We start from the raw sequence: 22659 nt of genomic DNA, 5'->3' as shown, positions 1-22659 counted from the left end.
ATGCACCTCCCTACCCCAATCACCAAAGTGCCCATGAATCTCCATCACTTCCTAACATCATCTTTCATAAAATATTATTTTCCTTTCTCCTTTTTTCCCAAAACTTAGCGACTTCTTTTGTAATCCAATGTCAAGGATTTGTCATTGGTTTTGCATTGTCTTGTTTTGACTCTTTTCCACAGGTGAGTGAGATCCTCTGGTATTTTTTTCTAACTCTAATGTACCTTGCTTACTGTTATGCCTTCCAATTTCATCCACAATAAATTGAGCTACACTATTTCATCTTTTCTCACAGATGCACATATAATATCTCATAGTGTATATGTACAACTTTTTAATCTATTCATCTGTTGTTGGGCATTTGGGTCAATTCTATATCCTGACTATTGTCTAGGTGTGTAAATGAGCATGGTGCACAGACATCTTTTCAAATTAATGTTTTAGTACTTGGGATAGATGCAAAGATGAAGAATCAATGGGTGATAGGGCAACTCTACAACATTTCTGAGAAATCTGCATGATGCTTTTCCATAAAGACTGAGCCAGATTATGTTCTCAAGAACAGTGAATAAAGGTTCCCTTCTTTCTGCATTTCTGCCCAAACTGTTGGGTATAGACCATACTCATTGGTTAGAGATGATATTGTTATTTTAATTTTTATCTCCACCAAAATAAATAATGTTGAGCACATATTTGGTGAAGTAAGATAGTTTTTTATTAAAATTTATATAAAAATGTTATAGGAGAGAAAGAAAGAAGTTTTGTGTTCAAGAGAGAGAACAAAGGCTTCTCCAGATTCTAAGTAAGCAAGCAAAGAAACAGAGGCAAACAAACAGATAAATGTTTAAGGGTGGACAGGGCTTTAAGAACAAACCTGCTAAGCATTTGTTCATATGTCTACTAGTTACCTATATATAATCTTTGGGGGGAAATGTCTATTTTCTCTCCTAGATTGGAGGGGTAATCAGATTTTTTTTGTTGCTGAGCTTTATATCTTGGGCATATATGTTTATATGATATATTGACACCTTTCTATTTTTAAGTATTATTTACTCTCAGGATGGAGTCTCAGGACTAGAAATGATTTTTTATTAGATAGTTTTTCAAGAAAAGAAAATAACACATTACCAGAACAGTTTTTCTATATTTCTGTCTTTTTTTTCTTCAAATAGAAAAACTTCATATCTGTGGCCTTGTGAAAGTAGAGATAGGGTGCCTGCTAATATTGCAAATAAGAACAAATGTACACCTTTGACCAGGCTTTCAGCCTTGCCTGCACACCCCTTCTCAGCCCTGATGCTTCCTTCTCCATGAAATGGGACACTGGCACCAGAGTCACATAGAAGACAGGGTGAATTTCAAAGGCTCGTCTGCAATTTACATCTTCTTCTTTGGGTAGTCTTCACTACCCAGGATGGATTTTAAGTCAGTAGGAAAGAAAGGCAGTTCTCCCTCCATGGTACTGCAGCCAACTACAATGACTTTTACTCAGAAACACTGAGTCAAACTCTGCATCACATAGTTGCAGAATCTATTCACCTCTGCACAGATGATCTAGGAGATTCAACTCACACAAGTGACATCATAGGAAGCTCTAGACCTGGTCCCAGTGAGTATACATTTCATTTCCTACAAGTCTGTCTTTGGATAATTTTAGAATATTTTGGAATGTTTAGAAAACATATCATCCACAAGTTAAGATACACAATAATGAAAAAATAGTTAGAATCTGAATGAAAAACTTTCAGGGAGTATCAATGCAAAAATAAATTGTTCTATTGGAAAGCCTAAGCTTTCATTCAGAAACTGAGCAGAGTGGACAAGCCCATCCTCTCAAAGTACCTAAGTGAATATCAAGATTTTTCTGTGCCTTAATTATGAAGGAGACACTCAAGAAAAAAATCTATCAGAAGCCAAAAACTCCTGATGTTAGCTGAAGTTGGTGCTATCTAGACTCTGCTTGGGTAAGCCTGAGCTTCAGTTCACCATTGATGCTGAGATCAGGGAAGTCAGTTGAGAGACAGCTCAGAGAGAGAAAAGAATAGCCTGGGGATAGTGCCAGTCTCTTCCTCTTCCACTAGAAACAGAAGAACATTCCCAATATTCAGCAAGTCCTGTAGAAGTTATTAGGAAATACTGAGATCACTAAAATCAGACATATTGAGGATATAATCATTTAGTAGAAAGTCTCTGGAGCTATTGAAGCACCTGATAGGCAGCAAAGTAAAATTACATTTCAGGGTTTGATTTCACTTGACAAATGGAGTAGAGAGAAGAAATCTCCATGGGGGGGGTAAAAAAAACTATCAAAGAGCATGGCACTTGTACTGTTGTGGTAGAGACCGTTCAACCTACATCTGCTGAGCTGGCTAGAGAACATTTTCCTTGTGATCTCAATAGACTAGTTACAAGCTACCTTAGGTTTGCCTTGGGCATCAGTCCAGTGAACTGTTTCTATAATTACTTTTCATATCAACTGATATTTTACCTCAGAGTTGGGAAAAAGTACCTTGAGGGTACTTTGCAAAACACTTAATTTACCTAATCATTTGAAAAAAAAAGATGGATCCAGAGTTACACCAGGATACTGGAATGAGGTCTAGGGCACCCAGGTGATGGTGGAAGGGTAGTAATTTTATATATCATAAGCATGAAGGTAAAAAATGGTGTAACTATGTTACCTTGACTACAATAAAATAGACTAAGAATCAAAATATAGTTGTTAATAAGGCTTCAGCTTTACTGCATTTCCAGTTCCAACTTTATTTGAAAATGACACAAGTCCAGACAGCTGACATGAAATACATCCATATGTGAATATGCAGAACAGAAGTGGGAATCTTGGATCTTGAAATATACCCACTGTATATGTGTCTCAGAGGAGGTATGTGGATTGACAGTATACATCCAGGAAAACCTCAATACACACTGTAGAGGAGAGTTATGTGCTTGCATTGTGGGACTTTCTATTGGACAGGGTTACCCTGCTTGCTTACAAACCAATAAAAAATTATCATTAGAAAGGTAATTTAGGGGCCAGAGTGATGTGGCACAAGTGGTATGGTGTCTGCCTTGCCCGAGCTAGCCTAAGATATCCACAAGGGTACCATATGATCCCCCAAGCCAGGAAAGATTTCTGAGTGCATACCAGGAGTAAACCCTGAGCGTCACTGAGTTTGGCCCAAAAACCGAAAAAAAAAAAAAAGGTAATTTAATATAATACAAGAAGTTTTGTGCAAACTGCATTTACATATTCTGCAAAAGTTCTGTCTTTGTCATTTTTAAATTGAGAGTATATAATAAAATTATATTAAATTTTTGTTTTCCTTTTAAAAATCTTAAGGATTCAACTAGTGAACCAACATGAATTGTTATTGAGAAGATTTGTTCTAACTTCCTCTTCTTAAAATAAATGAAGATACACATTTCTGGAATGAAGCAGCATGTGGTCTGAGTGGTTTACAGGAAATAATATTCAATTATTATGCAAAATATTTTCTATTTGAAATGGACATTTTTAGTTAAACTGCATTTTATACTATTAATTTGCTAATTTTGTACCTATCTAAATTATTTAATTTAATTTTAAATTTAACTTAATACAATTTTATTTAATTTTTAAAAAATTTATTTGAGCACTATGGTTCCAAAAATGTTTATAGTTGGGTTTTGATCATAGAATGTACACCCCACTTAAACAGTTCAACTCCCCCACCCCTGCCTGTCTTCAGGACAAGCATACTATTTCCCTCTCTCACTATCATAGTCAGTATATCCTCTAACTTCACGTAACACTCTTTATGGTAAGCTTAATATTATGGGCTTGTCCTTCTGGCCCTGATCTCTATAGTCTTGGTATTATTTCTATATTGTTTCTTTTATTTTTATAATATTCCACAGATGAGTGAGACTATATTGTGCCTATATCTCTCCCTTTGACTCATTTCACTCATCATAATAGTCTCCATGCACATCCATGTCTAGGATAATTTAGTAACTTCAGTTCTTTCTAATAACTGCATCATATTCCACTGTAAAGATATATCACGGTTTCTTTAGCCACTTATTTGTTGTCAGGCACCTGTGTTTCTAGATTTTGTCTATTGTAAATAGCGTAGCAATGAACATAGGAGTGCAGAGAAAATTTTTGTATTGTGTTTTTCTGTTCCCAGAGTACATTCCTAGTAGAGGATCATATGGGAGCTCAATTTCCAGTTTTTCGAGGAATATACATATTGTTTTCCGAAAAGATTGGACTAAATGGCATTTCTACCAGCAGTGAATGAGTTCCTTTCTCCATGTATCCTGTATCTTGTTATTCATGCTGTGTGTCAGTGTCTTTGGTGTGAGATGATACCTCATTGTTGTTTTGGTTTGCGTCTCTTTGATGATTAGTGATGTGGAGCATTTTTTCATGTGCCTCTTGGCCATCAGTATTTCTTCTTTGAGGAAATGTCTATTCATTTCTTCTCCCAATTTTCTGATGGGGTTAGATTTTTATCTTTCCTTTTTTCTGTTATTTTTTCTTTTGGTGGGGGGGGTTACCACACTAGTGATGCTCAGGGGTTACTTCTGGCTATGTGCTCAGAAATCGCTCCTGGTTTGGGGCACCATACGGGACACCAGGGGATCGAACTGTGGTCTGTCCTAGGCTAGCACAGGCAGGCAGATGCCTTATCACTTGTGCCACCACTCCAGCTCCAGACTTTTTTCTTGTTAAGTTCTGTCAGTACCTTGTATATCCTAGATATTAGCCCAATATCGGATGGGTATAGGGTGGATACTTTCTCTCATTCTGTGGGTAGTCTTTGCATCATAGTCACTACTCCTTTGAAGTGCAGAAACCTTTCAGTTTCATATAGTCACAATGTTTAACTTTGCTTCACTTGTTTATATCATGATGTTTCCTCCTTGAAGATGCCTTTAGTGTCAATGTCATGGAGTGTTTTGCCTATGTTAACTTCTGTATACCTTAAAGTTTTGGGTCTGATATTAAGATCTTTAATCATTTTAATTTGACCACTGTGCATGGTGTTAGATAGAGGTCTGAGTTCATTTTTTCCATTTGCTGACCAGTTGTCACAACACCACTTGTTGAAGAGACTTTCCTTGCTCCATTTTGAGTTTCTTGCCCCTTTATCAAAGATTAATTTATTGTATGCCTGGGAAATATTCTCTGTATACCCAAATATATTCCATTAATCTGAGGGTCTTTCTTTATTCCAATTACATGCTGTTTTAATGACCATTGCTTTGTAGTATAATTTTAAGTTGGGGAAAGTGATGTCTCCCATTTTCTTTGACCTAAGGGTTGCTTTAGCTATTCATGGGCATTGTTATTCCAAATAAATGTCTAGAGTGTTTGAGCCACTTCTTTGAAGAATGGCATAGATATCCTTAGAAAGATTGCATTAAAGCTATAAAATGCTTTGGGGTGTATTGCCATTTTAATGATGTTAATCCTCCCAATCCTGAAAACAGGCTATTTGTCTCCATTTCCTTATGTCCTTTTGTTTCTTGAAGCAGGGTTTTGTAATTTTCTTTGTATAGATCTTTCAGCATTTGGTTCAGTTGTCTTCAATTTAATTGAGTTTCTGCATTACTATTGTGAATGGGATTATTTTTTGTCTATTTCTTCTCTATCACTATTTGTATGTAAGAAGACCATTAATTTTTGTGTTAATTTTGTAGCCTGCAACTTTGCCTTATGAATATATTGTTTCTAGAAGATTTTTTATTGAATACTTAGGTTTTTTTTTAATATATTATCCTGTGATCTGCAAACAATAAGAGCATGACTTCTTAATTTCCTATCTTGATACCATTGATACCTTTATCTTGCCTAATTGCTATGGCATGTAGTACTTCAAGTACTACATTGAATAGGAATGGCGAATGGGGCCAGCTTTGTCTTGTTCCAGATTTTAGAAGAAAGGCTTTCAGTTATTTTTTTTATTGAGTATAATATTTATAATGGACTTGTGGTAAATGATCTTAACTCTACTGAGAAAAGTTTTTTCCTTTCCCATCTTGTTGAGAGTTTTTATCATGAATAAGTGTTAGACCTTACCAAATGCTTTATCTGCATCTGTTGATATGATCATATGATTTTATCATATGACTTTCAAATGTCAGAAATGAAAGTGTATGTGATCCTAGTGGCTTATAGGAAATATGTAAATAATTTTTCTATTTGAATTTGATATTTTTGAGTTAAACTACATGTTTGTTATGCTAAAGCTTAAAATTATTTTTCCATTTAATACTTATCTAATTATTTAATTAATTCAATTTAATACAATTTTAAATGAACTTATCTGAGAACATAATATTTTACACTCTTCAAATTAACTCATTATTATAAGATATTAAAATATTATAAAATATAAAAGATTATTATACTCTTTGAAATTCCTGATTGAGTATAAATCAGACTATTTAGAAGCCCAGTGAAATATTAATTGTTGTTAAAATCTACTTAATATCTATATCAATAAAATATAGACTTACAAAATGAAAAAAGTAAAAACATTATTATTGTTTTGTTTTTGTTTTTGTTTTTGGGCCACACCCGGCGTTGCTCAGGGGTTACTCCTGGCTGTCTGCTCAGAAATAGTTCCTGGCAGGCACAAGGGACCATATGGGACACCGGGATTTGAACCAACCACCTTTGGTCCTGGATCTGCTGCTTGCAAGGCAAACGCTGCTGTGCTATCTCTCCGGGCCCTAGAAACATTATTTTAATAAATGTAATACAAATGAGAATTGCAGAGCTTAAAGTTAAAAGTAATATCTTAACAGTAATCCTGTGATCAATAAAGTTTGAGTATCCATGTGAAAATAATATTTTTACTTCTTCCATAAAGATTATTATAGATTAGATATATTACTGCATAATAAAGTATAAGTAGGAATAAGGAAATTATATGAGAGTTGTTTCTGGCTATTAATAAATCATTTTAATGAAAATAATGAAAAACAATAATTAATATCAACTCTATCTTAAAAAAGAAAAGTTATTCTATCACATCCTAAGCTTGCATTTCTATAACCACATTTATTCAGCTTTGATTTCCATATAAGTCCAATATGTTGTATAGTTAATTACTAATAACCTCATACCTTAAAAAGCACACACTTACTATTCTAACATTGCCGGAGGTATCAAGGAATCTAAAAAAAAAAAAAAAAAGAAAACACACCACGATTTCCAAGTCTAGAATCAAAGTGTGGCCTGGGTTGATTGTACTAAAGGTTCTTTTTCCACCTTTGTTTTTCCTTCTAATAAAAGTATCACTTCAACCTCAATTAAACTGCACTACCACATCTCTTTCTTCCTCCTCCCCTTCTCCGAAAAGGTTCACATGATCACACCAGATGCTACAGATAAACCAAGGTTATCTTCAATATCAAAATTTAGCTCATCTGTAGTTCACTTTTTTCCTTGGAAGGTAGAACATCTACAAGTTCAAGGGATTAACTGATGGACAATTTGAAGGTTATTACTTTGCCTGTCAAAATCCCCAGTAAATATTTATAGTTGTTCAAGAAAGGAATTAGTGAATAGCTGCAGATGCATTTTTATGATGCTAAATAGTCAGTCTGTTCTTTAAGCATCAGCAACAAGCATGCCTGGGCTTGTGTTCTGACTATCACTTAGACACTATATCTCTGACTCTAACAATTTATCATGTACTAGTTGTGTTTCACTTCATGTACCAGTAGGCACCTAAGCATCACCTTGGCATTTGCTAACATAAACAAGCTGTGTTTTCTTTGATATGTCTTAGCATGCACTTGTCATAATTTCTTGCCATGTCAGAGCATACATGACCCACATTTCCTTAGAATATATTAGCATGTAATATCTTAATTAATTCCTTAATATGCATTAAATACATAGCTTGTCAGCAACAACAGAACAAGAATAACCCAATTTAAATATTAAGGTACTCAGACAATGACTTCAATAACCTTATTGTGACATATAACAATTTGCACAAAATGTCTTTTGCTGAACTACTTTTTGAAAAATTCCACTTACAATTTCTTTGTAACAAGCAATATAAAATAAATTTGGGGAGACACATTAAGCAGGTGCTCAGGGGTTACTCTTGTCTCTACGCTCAGAAATTACCCCTTGCAGGCTTGGGACCATATAGATGGTTGGTCGCATGCAAATCAAATGCCCTATCCACTGTGCTATCTCTCCAGCCCCAATATAAATGAATTATTTTGTGCCTGCCAATGTCAGAATTGGGAGGTGGGTGGGAAAATAGGGACAATGGTGGACAAAGGATCACACAAGTGGAGGGATTGTTGTTAGAATACTGACTGCTTAAAACAAATGTTTTATGAACAACTTTGTACAATATTTCAATAAAGTTTAAAAATTTTAAATTGGCATAATATTTGAATACAAACATATTTAGAGAGTTAACATAGATAACAAATAGGCATATGAGACACATTACTGTTGTACATCAGGAAATGCAAATGAAAAGTACAAGATACCACCTTATACTTGTGAGGATGTCTTATGTGAAAAATAGCAATAGGTAATAGAAAATAATGGCTGCTGATACTTCCCAGGTAATCTTGTACTGGTAAATAACTCTGTGACATTCATAGAAGTAGTGGGTGCAATTGTGCTTTCTGCAACTGACAATCCCTTCACCCTCCTATAAAAATTACCATGCTCAGCAAAATAACTTTATCAAATTTTCAAGACACCAAATTTGTTTTAGATCTATGAATACTATGGCTGTACTACATCTCAACATTTTATAGTAGTACCAGTCCAGTGGTATCATAGGAAATTTGATGGAAAAGTTACATAGAAATCTACCAACCTCAGTGATTCTGAACAGTAGCATGGACACCTCAAATAGCATCAACCACAGCCCAGTAAATCCTTAGACACTGACTAGTAATACCAGGAGATAACAACCATTTAAAATTGACACACGTTGATCTAAGATTTAATAATTCAATTTTATTTTGTATTTAACAAAGAGTATGAAATAAATTTGTGCCTGTATGAAGTCAGGCTGGATGGGATATTAGGGAAAGAGTGTCACACTGATGGTAGGATTGGGGTTTGAACATTTCATACCTTAGATGACTATATTATGAACAACTTGGTAAATCACAATGATATAATATATTAGAAAAAACAGCAATTAGACACAGAGGGGACCACTTACTCTAGCAGTCCAGGGGGTGATGGTTGGGGATATGGGTTTCAGGAAGGGAATGAAGGTGAAGGGAAGACAAATTTGGTGATGGGTATTCCCCTGATTCAATGTTAATATGTACCTAAAATACTACTGTGAAAGATATGTAAGCCAATATGGTCAAAATAAAAATTAAAAAAAAAGAAATAAACATCAATAATAACACGTGCTGGTGAGACTATGCAGAAAAAAGAAATTCTTGTGTATCATTGAAAGGAACCCATTGAGGACACCCATTTTAGAAAAGATGATGGAAGGCTCCCTTTGAAGATAAAGATAAAGGCAGCCCAAGACCCAGTAATGCATATTTTTTGTATTGAACCAAATGATGTGAAATAACACAATATTTTTTTATCAAGCCCATTGTATTTACTTACACACTGGTAAAGTATGGAAGCAACTAAAGTGCTCATTTATAGATAATTGGACAAACTATGGTACAATTATACAAAATGGAATAATATCAAGTTATAAAAAATCCACTCACTAGAAAATGGAAGGCTCTCGGGAATTATGTGAAGTAATATAAGGATGAAAAGACAACTATTTATGTCACCCATGTATGAATTATAATGATATAAAGTTAAAATATAGGCAAAGTAATATAGGATTAAAATAAGACTTTGATAACAAAATAAAGGTTACATGAGGTGAAGGAGATAAGAGCTAATGTGAAAATAAATTTTTTTCAAAGAAGATACTTTTTCTGAGAGCTAAGTTTTGTTGTTAAATGGGTCATCCAAAAATATCCTAATAATTTGGCGCAAAATAGAAAGCTTATGCTATAAATTCTTTAAATTTTTTAGATAGTATTATTAGAGTATTTAATACTTATTTTGTAACTGATAGTGTGGTGTGCATAATGTTTAAATTATATTCTTTGAGTTGCAAGATACTTGTATTTCACAAATTCCTCTGTTTCGTTAGTTTGCACCAGCATGCTCTAGTTGTGTTACTTTGGCATGTGCTGACTGTCTTAGTATGTGCTATACATATACTTTATTTGATCCCTGTAATGCATTTAAGTGAACTAGTTATGTTTCTCTAATATATACTAGGATATATTGGGCAGGTATTCTTGGTATGTACTATCATTATATTAGCTGTTTTTAATCAATGTTAATCAATTAATCAATCTGGTGGCTTAATTTTTTAAGTCATTACAAAGTCATTTAATGTCATTACAAAGTCATTTTATGTCATTACAAAAATGATAATATGTTTATAGTATTTTAAAGAACTCTGCAATAGCTTCTAGAAAAATTATGGCCATTATTATTAATATTATTAAAATGGACAAAAGGGAGCTCCAGAAATAGTGGAGTAGTTAGGAAGCTTGCCTTGCAAGGAGTAATCTGAATTTATTTATTTATTTATTTATTTATTTATTTATTGTGGTTTTTGGGTCACACCCGGCAGTGCTCAGGGGTTATTCCTGGCTCTAGGCTCAGAAATTGCTCCTGGAAGGCGCTGGGGACCATATGGGACACCAGGATACAAACCGATGACCTCCTGCATGAAAGGCAAACGCCTTACCTCCATTCTATCTCTCTGGCCCCTGAATTTTATTTCTAACACTCCATATAGTTCTCTGAATGTACCTTGAAGTGGTCCCAATGAACAGAGCCATGAGTAAGTCCAATGCATTTAAATGTGTTTCCCAAATAAACACAATGAATATATACATTGAAAGAAAAAATGAAAATAATCCACCTCTTCAACTCTATATTCTTTTTCATAAGGACTTCATTGTGTTGTCATGAACATCTCATGTTAATAATTTAACTTACCTTTTAAATTACACATTGTTTTAGTTTTATTTATTTTCAGACCACATCCAGCTTACATGGGATTGAGCTCAGGAATTACTCTTGGTGGTGCTTAGGGAACCATATGCAGTGTAGATATCAAACAGGGTTGGGCTGCATACAACATTTTAACCCCTGTTTCTTTCTGGCCCACACTCTCTTTTTTCCCTTCTTTTCAATTAATGGAAGAATTTGAGAAGGCTGGATGTTAATTTATCATAAGCAGTAGTAAGATTCATTACTGACTCAATTCACTCAGCACAATACTCTCCATATCCATCCATTATAAGAAAATTTTGTGACTCCATTTTTCCTAAAAACTGCATAGTCTACCATAGTTTAGATGTGCCACAGTTTCTTTTCCACTAATCTGTCCTCAGGCAGTTGGGTTGTTCCAGATTCATGTTATTGTGAATAATGCTGTGATGAATATAAGAATGCAGGGGGATTTTCTACGTTGTGTTTTAGGATATATTCTTATGAGTGTTATTGCTGGGCCATATGGAAGATCAATTTCTAGTTCTTTTGAAGAATATCCATGTTTTTGTTTTTCCACAAAGGCTCGACCAGTCAGTACTCCTACAAGTAGTGAATAAGAATCCATCTGTGAAATTTCATAATAGTTCTGAATGAACCTATTTAAGGGTTTGTGATCTTTGTATCACCTTTTTTATATCAATTCCCAAGCTAATTTATTATTTCTTACACCTACTGTTTTTGTTTCTACATTTTATCTAGTTTCTTAAGTAGTCAACTTTTAATTGTGATGCTCTTATTTCCTGAAGTGTATATCTACTATAAATTTCCTTCTTAGTACTGCTTTTAGTGTACGTATCTCATGATTTCAAAAAAGTCATGTCTTTATTCTCTCTTATCTCCAGGTATTTTAAATTCTCATACCTGATGTTCTCATTGGTCTAACACTTACTCAGCAAACTACTTGTTTGTTCTCTGCAAAGTTGTGAATTCAACTTGTTTGTGTCCAAATTGATGGTCATTATTGAGAATATTCAATGAAAACTTTAAAAGAATGCTCATTCTGGTTTGGGGGTTTTGGGGTGGTGGGATGCTCTGTAACTATTAATTCTATCTTTTCTAAATTGTCATTCAAAACTATTGTTTTCTGGTGATTTTCACTCTGGGTGATGTGATCATTGCTGTAAGCAAGGTGTTATAATTATTCTAACACCTATAATTAGTGTATTTCTGTAATGCCCACTACTGTTTGCTTTAAATATTTCACAGCTGCTTGGTGTGGTACCCACATATGGCTAGTTGCTGTGTTGAATTCATCCCTTTATCATTATATAATGTTCATCTTTGTGCTTTGCTTACTTTTTGGCTATTCAATCTAATATGTATTCCATATGCCTTTTAAATTTTTCCATTATCTTCAAGTACTCATATCAGCTCTTCATATTAAGTCTAGGCTTGTCTTTAGAATGAGTGTCTTTAAGAATAACATAGTTTATATTTCTTTTTAACCCATTTGGCTACTCCATGAATTTGAATTGATCAATTCAGTCCATTTACATTAAAGATGATTACTGATATATGAAGGCTCACTAGTGCCTTTGTCTTTATTATTCTGGTTCTGTTTATATACTCATTCAATTATTATTTGACTTTAAAATTAGTTATATAGATAGGAATTTCCTTTCAACATTTCCTGAAGAGAAAGTCTAGTGTTAATATACTCCCTTCAGCATTTGTTTGTCTCTGAAGGCCTTTGTTGTTCCCTCACATCAGAAAGTCTTGCAGGATTCTTGGCTGGCAGTTTTCATCTTTAGGTATTTTGAAGATATCATTCTGTTCTCTCCTAGCCTGTAGATTTTCTACTGAGAAGTCTGATAAAAGTCTGCTAGGAGTACCTTTAGAAGTTAACTGCTTTCCCCCCCTTAGCTGCCACATTCTTTGTCTTAAGTACTGCATAGTTTCACTGCTACATCCATGCAGATCTTTGCGTTCAGTTGCCAGAGGCTTTATGGGCTTTAATGATTTGTATATTTACATGCTTCCCAAGGTTTGGGAAGTTGTATACTATAGACTTTGAATAAATTCTTTGTTCCCTTCTCTTCCACCTCTAAAATACTCGCTATTCTTATAGATTTTTCTTTTTTTTTTTTTTTTTTTTTTTTTTTTGGTTTTTGGGCCACACCCGTTTGACGCTCAGGGGTTACTCCTGGCTATGTGCTCAGAAATCGCCCCTGGCTTGGGGGGACCATATGGGACGCCGGGGGATCGAACCGTGGTCCTTCCTTGGCTAGCGCTTGCAAGGCAGACACCTTACCTCCAGCGCCACCTACCCGGCCCCCATATAGATTTTTCTAATGGATCTAAGTATTTGTCATATTATTTTTTTTAAAGTATCTCTTTTTGTACATTTCATGTATTCAGTTCTTTAGTTTTGTCTATTCCTTTTCTCCATTTTTCTCTATTGCTCTTGATCTTTGCTTTCTCATTTAAAGCTTTGATTTTTTATCATCTATGAATTTTACTTGTGACAATTAATTTATTTTCAGACTTTTATCAGATCTCTGTGATTAGCATTGCTGAGCTCTCTTGAATGTCTTTGATTCTCCTTTTTTTTTCCCCTACCTCTTTGAATTTCTTTATTATAACATATTAGAATTCTCTGGGAGCTATAATCTTCCATGACTTTGATGCTGGATTTTGGAGAGTTGTTATCTCCTAGTTCCTTAATATCTCAAAGTGCTATGTATTATATTTTTGTCTGCCCATTTTACTACTTTAAATTTTCCTGTTGTAATTTTGATCTAGATGGGAATTTAAAAGCTTGCATACTTTTCCAGCAGGTGGTGCTAGGGCCTGATTTGAGTCTATTTAAATATTTTCTCCTCTGCTGGCCTCTATAGGTATTTAATTCAGTTGTTTCAACAGTTACTGTATCAGTAAGATAGAAAAGGGGGTGTGACTATGAAGAGTTCCAGATGCTGCTGCAAATGTGCTATGGATAGGAGTTGGCTTATACTTTGGCATTGCTGATATCTTTCTTCTGCCAGATCTCAAATCTTGTTATCAGTCTCAGATCTTGATAACAGTAATGTCTGATAACAAATAACTTTTTAAGATCAGTGCTTGGTGGGGGGGGGGAGATCAGTGCTGATCTGAGAAGTAGAAGAAGGGGAACATTTTCTCGAGTGACTTCTGTGTTATCTTTTTTTTTTTTTTTTTTTTTTTTGGTTTTGGGGCCACACCTGAAGCTCTGGAGTTACTCATGGCTTATGAGCTCAGAAATCGCTTCTGATGGGGGAACCATATGGAGCGTCGGGGGATCAAACCACAGTCTATCCCAGGTTAGCGCATGCAAGGCAAATGCCCCACCCCACTTGCGCCACCTCTCAGGCCCCTGTGCTGTCCTTTTTAATGGACCCCTGTCTCCACTAAAAGAGTTTCACAAAGATAAGAGTGCCTCCACTTAATGTCCTTTCTCACCTTCCTCGGGTGAGTGGTTGATCCTGCTGGCATGCATCTGTATGTCTCTTGCACTTGCACTGTCCTGTTTTGTGCCAATGAGTGTGACATTCTTCTATGTCCTCTCAAATGCACTGTATGTTGCTCTTTGAGGAACAAGGATTTATCCTGTTAGTTCCTAAGTCTTACTCCTAGTTATGGGATTCTCTTGTCATTCCGGGTACTTGATGTCTATTCCTCTTGGGACTGTTTCCAATTCTTTTCAAGTTTAGTACAAGTATAGAGAGAGACTTGCACTAAAATTCTAGATTGTGAGAGAGGATTCTTAGAATGTCACAAATATTTTGGCGAGAAGCCACAACTAGCAGTGCTCGGAGATTATTCTCACTGTGCTCAGGAATTACTCCTAATGGCACTTGGGGGTCCATAATGGATGCTGGGGATCAAAGTTGGGCCAGGAATGTGCAAGACAAGTACTATACCTTCTGTACTATTAGTCCAGACCCAAATTTCACAATATTTTCAACATAAATATTTGATTATTATTTCTATCTTCTTAGAAAAAAATAAAATGTGCCCTTTCAATCTTTATGCTTTGGTTAATTTGGAGGCCAAACTCAAGGGTGCTCATGGCTTACTTCTAGCACTGTGCTTAAGGCTCACTCCTAGTGTACTTAGGGTGCTGGGATTGAACATGGGTTGGCTGCATGCAAGGCAAGGGCCTACTTGCTCAACTATCTCTTTGGTCCTCTTTAAATCCTTAATACATTTACCTTAAAGTTTCTTTCCTGAATTTATAATAATTTTCAAATCTTTTATTTCTTCCATTTACTTTCTATCTTACTAACATGCTTTGAGTATATGTCTCCTTTAAAAAAAGTAAATTTCTATTTTTTGTTCTATTTACTAAATCTTTGGCTATAAACAAATAAATTTAGCCTATTTACTTTTATATTGCTATATCTGTTTCCTTGAAATTTTTTGGTTTTGTTTTATTGAACCAGACCTAGTGAAGCTCAGGTGCTACTCCTGCCTCTGCAAGTGAGAAATAAAATTTGATGGTGCTTAAGAGAGCCATCAGGAGTAATTCCTGTGTTGGGGAAACTGAATTGGTTGTGTGCATGTTTCTTGCAATTTTACTGAGGCTATATTTGGTGTATATTTTGCATTAATTTAAATTTTATACAATATTAAATGAGTATAAATTAAGTTTAATTAATTTCCATCCCCTCAGCTAGTCCTTAATTTCCTTCATTCAAAAAACTCATTTATTTTTGAGTTGTTCAAGTCTTAACCCATCCTTTGTGTTTGTTTAACATATCATTAACATTTAAATTTGTTTACTATTTTTAGGGGTTTTTTGGGGGGGCACACCTGGTATGCTCAGGGGTTACTCCTGGCTCTTTACTCAGAAATAGCTCCTGGTTTGGGATACCATATGGAATGCTGGGATAGAACCCAGGTCCATCCTGGGTCAGCCGTGTGCAAGGCAAACGCCCCACTACTGCACTCTTGCTCTGGCCCCAAATTTGTTTACTTTTTAATTAGTTTATTTTTCTGTTTTGCAACTGATATCTAAGCATTTATTTGTTACCTCATAATCTATAAAATTTGGCTGCTTTTATTTTTTTGTTTATTTCTATACATCTTTTGAGTTATATTTAATGCATTATTTTTTAATTTTTAAATGATAACACGAGATATCTACTATCAGATATTTTTATTCTTTAAATTTAACCTACTTATACAATTCAAATGCAGACTATCATTTGTCTTGTATCTGCCATAAGGCTTGTTTCTACATAAGTTCTGTAAGGCAAAAGACTTCATAAGTACTTGGCTTCAAAGGATCAGGTCAGCAGCTAGCATTTGAAATTACCCAGAAAATTCTTTAATGAGAGCTCTGAAAGTAATCGAACATTTTAGGACACTGCAGTGATTAAACTGTAACCCTCTGTGTGTTCTCTTTGAAGTAAAGCATACACACTAACCAAAGACAAGATGGCAGAACAGAGTTGGCAATATGGAAATGAGCTTGTAATGTTCATTTTTAAATAAAATAGATGATAAAATGTGACTCTTTTGCTGTTAGAAATGTATTAAAGATTTCTGATGAGAAAGTAGAATAAATGGTGAGTTTATACTTTCATACCATGTGAGATATAACTAAATGCTGGTAAACAGCTTATAAATACTGAAAGTAAAAGCTGTCAAATGACTGTCTTATTTAGGTAGGCAGATAGAAGGGAAAAAAGTGTAAAATGTGGTGTCTGGGATGAGTGGTTAATAATTTATTTTTCTTTACAAACAGAGGAGTCATATATACAAAGTACACAGGGAGTTACTCCAGCAGACTTGGCAGAGACAATATGGTTCATTCCTCCTCCACAAGGAAAGGTATTGAAAATACATTAGGGTCATAGGTGCACAATTCTAAAAGATGGAAACCAGTCTTCTGGGGTTGTGAGATTATATGGCTACTCTGCACATAACAAACCCAGTTTCTTGTTCTGTCAGATCTGATCATGGGAGAATGAAAGTGATCTGTATAGGTCTGAAAATGTAAGTACTAAAAACAGACTGAATTTTTCAGTCTAAGGAAGTTTCCTACTCATTCCTTTTGCTAAAACACACCAGGAGAGAGTCTATTTTGTTCTACAACCCATAGATACCATTATTATAGCATTATGATTTTGCTATGTATAATTCATTGTTGAGTACAAAGCAAGATCACAGGCTGTAAATAATCTTTGGAAGACAAAGCCTAACAGTGAAGAATATAGAGTACAGTTTATTGATATAAATATCTAGAAAGTCAGCGGGCTATCTTAGATGTTTAGACAGGATATTTACTCTGTACATGTTATAAAGAATCATATGTTAAAACTACGTTTACTATTTAAAATTTGGATTATATTTCATACAATTTTTAAAAATATGATAACATTTGTTTGGTGAACTAATAACTTGAAAATAAGAATATAAATTATGCATTTTATTATTTTAAATAAGAATGATGACAAATATGGCTAAGGCAACATAATCGTATGTTTAAATTTCTTTATTAAAATAAATACAGTATAAGCATATTTTCCTACATTATAAGCATTATATCTATTAAAGACTTGAGTGCACACATCAATAGCTAGGTACTACAAACTCGAAAGTTGGGAGAGAGCCTCCAGTAGCTTATCTTTAAACTGTATTAGGATTTTTTTCAGTTAATCACAGCACCACACACAGATTATTTACTGGAATCATCATTGAACTCAAGTGCAATAGCAGTACAGATTGCTCACTTAGAGGAATAACAAAGCTTGATCTGCTGCTTGTTGAACAAAAGTATTAAAGACTCCTCAGCAGAGTGCTTGACTGGACTATTATAAAATGTCAATTTTGTAAGTGAAATAAAATAGAAAATCTAAAAAAAATTACCCAAAAAATTATATAATGTAGAAATACATAGAAAGGTCAAGGGATATTCCTGCTTGGATTATATCCATTTTGCCTTCCAGAGGAGAGACTTGAGAAACTACAGGTAATAAATAATAAGTCAAGAACATGAAAATGACTATCCACTTTTTTTTACAGAACCATAGAACATGATTCATTTTGTTCTGCATCATATTTCTATATCGTCCTACAAACTGAGCAAAAAAGTGACCCAGAGGCCAAGAACACTGAGTGGAAATGAAAAATGGTGAAACCTAAATACCCAAACCAAAGTCAATTACAATAGAATCAAGACAACCAAACAAAGTACAAGAAGCTACACACAAAAGGGACCAGTTACTCTAGCAGTCCAACGGGTTAAAAGTGGGGGTGGTGGAGGCATGGTGGAGGGAGGTCAACACTAGTGGTGGGAATGGCCCTAACTCACTGTCACTATGTACCTGAAATACAACTGTAGAAAAAAAAAAGCTCGTAATTCACATTGGTCTCAATAAAAATTATGTAAATAAAGAACATGAAAATGTTCTAAAACAGATTCAGAAAACAAGGAGCAAGAGTAGAGAAGATAAATATTTTTGAGCTGTCATAATGTAAGAAGGTATTTACATCACCAATAGAAGTCCAACAAGAAGATTGAGTACAGAATTCTTGCTGGAGAGATAGCATGGAGGTAAGGCATTTGCCTTTCATGCAGAAGGGCATTGGTTCAAATCCCAGCATCCCATATGGTCCCCCGTACCTGCCAGGAGCGATTTCTGAGCATGGAGCCAGGAGTAACTCCTGAGCACTGCCGGGAGTGACCTCCCAAAAAAACCAAACTAAACCAAAACAAAACAAAAAACTAGCCCCCCCAAAACAAACAAACACACAAACAAAAAGACAAAAAAGGGTACAGAATTCTTGGAATAGATACATTGAAAGGTAGCTTCTTGTAGTAGAAAGAACCCATTAACAGAAAAACTATGTCCATAGTTTAAGAAAAAAAATAACTAACAAAAGACTGAAATTGAGATTGCCACCATCAGACCTTAGCATCTAACTAGAAACTTTGAGGAAACACCACTGCATATGTAGGCAGAATGTTGGCTTGAGACTGTGAAGAGCAGTGCTGATTTATTTCTTGAGGGCAATTAAATTCACTACTTATGTGGGTCTGAAAAACTTCAAAAACATGACAGCAACCACATGGACTCCAGGAGTGAGTATTCAGAGATATATTACATATATATTATATATGCATAATATATAAGAATATTCTGAGAATAGTACAAGGACCTTTCTTTATACTTTATTTGATAAACAAAGAATGTACAACAAAATTTAAGAGGAAACATCTGCTAATGACTGAGAAACTAAAAAAATATAAAATGCAGACATTTCAAACATAGAAGGAACTATTTTAAATAGATAAAATGTTTTTAAAGTAATGGAAAATCAAAAAGTAGAATAAGAAAATAATTGAGAAATAAGAGTAGTAAAAGAGGACAAAAACTTTGAATTCAATGGCAATAAAGAGGCTAAAATATACTAGTATCATCATAAACTCAAATGAAAGTTTTATAGTGAATTATAAAAGTTGAGAATAAGAACATTAAATTCAAATTTAGGAAAGAACAAAAATGAATAGAAAATAATGTTAATATAAATATTTATGGTGCCAAAGGCTGCTTCTATAAAAATATGAGTAAAATGTATACTGTTGTGCTGAAATAATAAATCAAGAGCAACTATAGAAAACATAAAATATATGTATTTTTCACAAATTGATAAATTCTCCACTGATATAAATTTTATGAAATTGTAATAAAAGTCCAAACCTGATTTTTTTGGTAGACTTTTATCATACCCCTTCACCATCTCATAATCCTATTTTAAAAATTAGAGAAAAAACAAAGAAGTAAAATTTAAATGGATTAGGAAGAAATAAATCACACATAGCTTATGCATCATCAAAATGTATTATAAATATATAGTATTTAAGTAATATGATAGTGGTGCTATCTTGACAGAAAATACCAGCAATAAGGTCTAGCAATAAGCACACTGGCTTAGGAACCAAGTTTTATCAAACTAAGTTTATCAAAGTAGAAATAAAATGGGACATTTGTTATCTATGAAAATAAAGCTGTGCCTTTGCTCTTTGCACATTTTATAAAAATAAGTCATATATGCTCTGAAACTCAAAGTGAAAAACAAATATTAATACATGTTAAAGACATTATTAGCAAATGCCTTGAAGAGTGTAGGACAGAAGTATTTCTAAAACAAGATACATTTGCCTACAATAAATTTCTATTATCAAAAATTTTTTTAAATTAAACAAAAAATAACAAACATTAAGAAAAGATTTATGGCTCATAAGAACTATTAAGAACCCCAATATATGTGGGTGATCTCATTGGTTGACAAAGAAGAACCACAACCTAAATGTAAATGGACAGAAGCAAAGCAAAATATTTCATACAAAAGGAGAAAACAGAGAAATATAAATTTAAAAAAATCCACGAACCACATTTGTTATGATAAAATCAGAAACGAAACCTCACTGAAGGAGCCATTATGCATTTTGAATGTTCAATCAAGCTAACACCAGCACAAAGGGCCCAAGAAATCCAGTTTTAAGTTCAATGTTAAGAATTTGAGTGTAGAGCCAAAAGATACTGATAAAATGTTCATTGCATCCCTGATTTTAATGATTAAAAACCAATAGTCCAGAAAACAGTGCCAATTGTCAAAATGTCAATGGATGATTAATAAGTGACACAATTGAACACAAGAGTATTTTAAAAATAAAAAAAGCTTATTTAAGATTACATATATTTGTAGATTGTGTATAAATTATAGTATGTAAATATATAATTTCTGGAAGGCAGTGATTGAATAATATTTATAGGGCTCAAAATAAATTAAAATATTCTTTTTTTTTGTTTTGTTTTTTTGGGCCACACCCGTTAGATGCTCAGGGGTTACTCCTGGCTACGTGCTCAGAAATTGCCCTTGGCTTGGGGGGGACTATATGGGACACCGGGGGATCGAACCGTGGTCCTTTCCTTGGCTAGCGCTTGCACCTTACCTCTAGCGCCACCTCGCCGGCCCCAAAATATTCTATTTTTACTGCCATGCACATTTGAACAAAATTTTTCATGCTAGGGAAGAGAAATACAAGACCCAGGATACTATTTATTTTTAGGAGGGCCAGAGAATGTGGTACATGTGCAGCACACATAGAGAAATAAAACATGAGTATTCATTTTTGTTTTCTGGTCACATCTGCTGGTGCTCATGGGTTATTCCTGGCTCTGTATTTGGGTGAAATCTCTCCTGGTAGGTTTATGAGACCCTGGGAATCAAACCTGGGTCAGCTGCATGCAAGGAAAGTGTCCTAACCACTGCACTATCTCCTAGTCCCAATGAGTGACTATATTTTAATTAAAAGTTTAGTTGTGAGTTCAGGGAAACTTATTTTATGTTTGCTTCATTACTCCCACATCACCAAGTACAATTTCTCAATAGCAAGAGCTATATTAAAAGGTTAAATATAAAACAATGTGACATTTTTACAATGTATTGTACAAACATGAATCATTTACTTTAAGATCTACCCGCAGATCAGGGAACAGGTTATTTTAATGGTGTGGATATTATTTTCAATAAAAATTGATTTTTAAACTGCTTGCAGTTTATGCCAGGGAAGAGAAACACAAGATTCAGGATGCTATTTTTTTGTTGTTGCAGCAGGATTCTACTATAAGCTCATTGAATAATAACTGTGAATGCTCTGCCCTTAGGGATTGGGGTTCAGATCCCCTGGCAGGAGGGGATAGAGCTGCTGCAGACCAGAGATAAGAGGGTGACAACCCCTCCTTATTTGGTTCAAGTCAGGTTCTCTTGGGCAGGAAAAATTTGTAACATGAGGCAATGTCACTGCAAATATACTGTACCATCTTTTCTAAGTTCTTTCTATCAATTCAGTATCCCTTGCAGCAGCTCATTCATAAGAGACTGGTGGAAACTTCTTTAAATTCTTTTAGTAATTCCTCTCATTTGTTTCCTGGAAAATCAGAGGCAGGACTTGGACTTCTCCCTCAAAATTAAGCAGCCTTGCCTGCTGACTGGAACATTATGAGTTATGAAATTACCCTACACTGCAAGGACGTTCTCCATCCAGGAATCATTGCACATAGAGCTGCAGTCTAAATTCAGGTTTGAATCTTCTCTCTGGAGGTCCCAGTTCTCCTTGATCCTGGGTGACCTGATGCTCACTAAGTAAATAATAGGAGGTGCTACTTACTGTGTTACTGGAGTTTCCATTCAAATGCAAGCCACTGTCAAAGAGGGGGGAAGATGCCCCACTGCTGTGGTCGCTGGATGGTCCTGGGGACCCTGAAAGTAAAACAGACATTGGTTCCAAATGGAGCTAGTATAGCATGATGCCTATGATTCTACAAGATTTCACCTATGACAAAATACTGCTTCTTGGGAAAGGGTCCCCGACAACAGATATGCTATCAGAATTGGAGCCTCTGGGCAGTCTCCCTCTCTGCTGGCAGCAAGCAGACATGGTGACCAAGGACTGACCATGCCTTCTAAGGCTATTCCAGGGCTCAGGGTGACATTGTCCACACCGTCCTATGGACTGTGAGCACTGCCCCCCATGAGGGATATTCTACACTCACACTTGCTCACATTAGGATAAAATTATCCAACTTCCAAAATATTAGAAATAC

The 22659-nt window shown here is 34.7% G+C and overlaps 1 protein-coding gene across 1 annotated transcript in view; it reads right to left on the bottom strand.

Moving 5' to 3' along the window:
• SNTG2 (syntrophin gamma 2) overlaps positions 1-22659 on the bottom strand; it is a 329060-nt gene that overhangs the window by 165956 nt on the left and 140445 nt on the right. Inside the window, exon 9 of the mRNA XM_049784652.1 lies at positions 22224-22315. Within this exon, the coding sequence (XP_049640609.1) occupies positions 22224-22315 (92 nt within the window). The remainder of the gene's footprint in view (positions 1-22223; positions 22316-22659) is intronic.

This window comes from Suncus etruscus, chromosome 12, assembly GCF_024139225.1.
Source record: "Suncus etruscus isolate mSunEtr1 chromosome 12, mSunEtr1.pri.cur, whole genome shotgun sequence".
Taxonomy (NCBI): Eukaryota; Metazoa; Chordata; class Mammalia; order Eulipotyphla; family Soricidae; genus Suncus; species Suncus etruscus.
The sequence above is the reverse complement of the archived record's forward strand: the minus strand, read 5'-3'. Positions and strand labels throughout refer to the sequence as shown.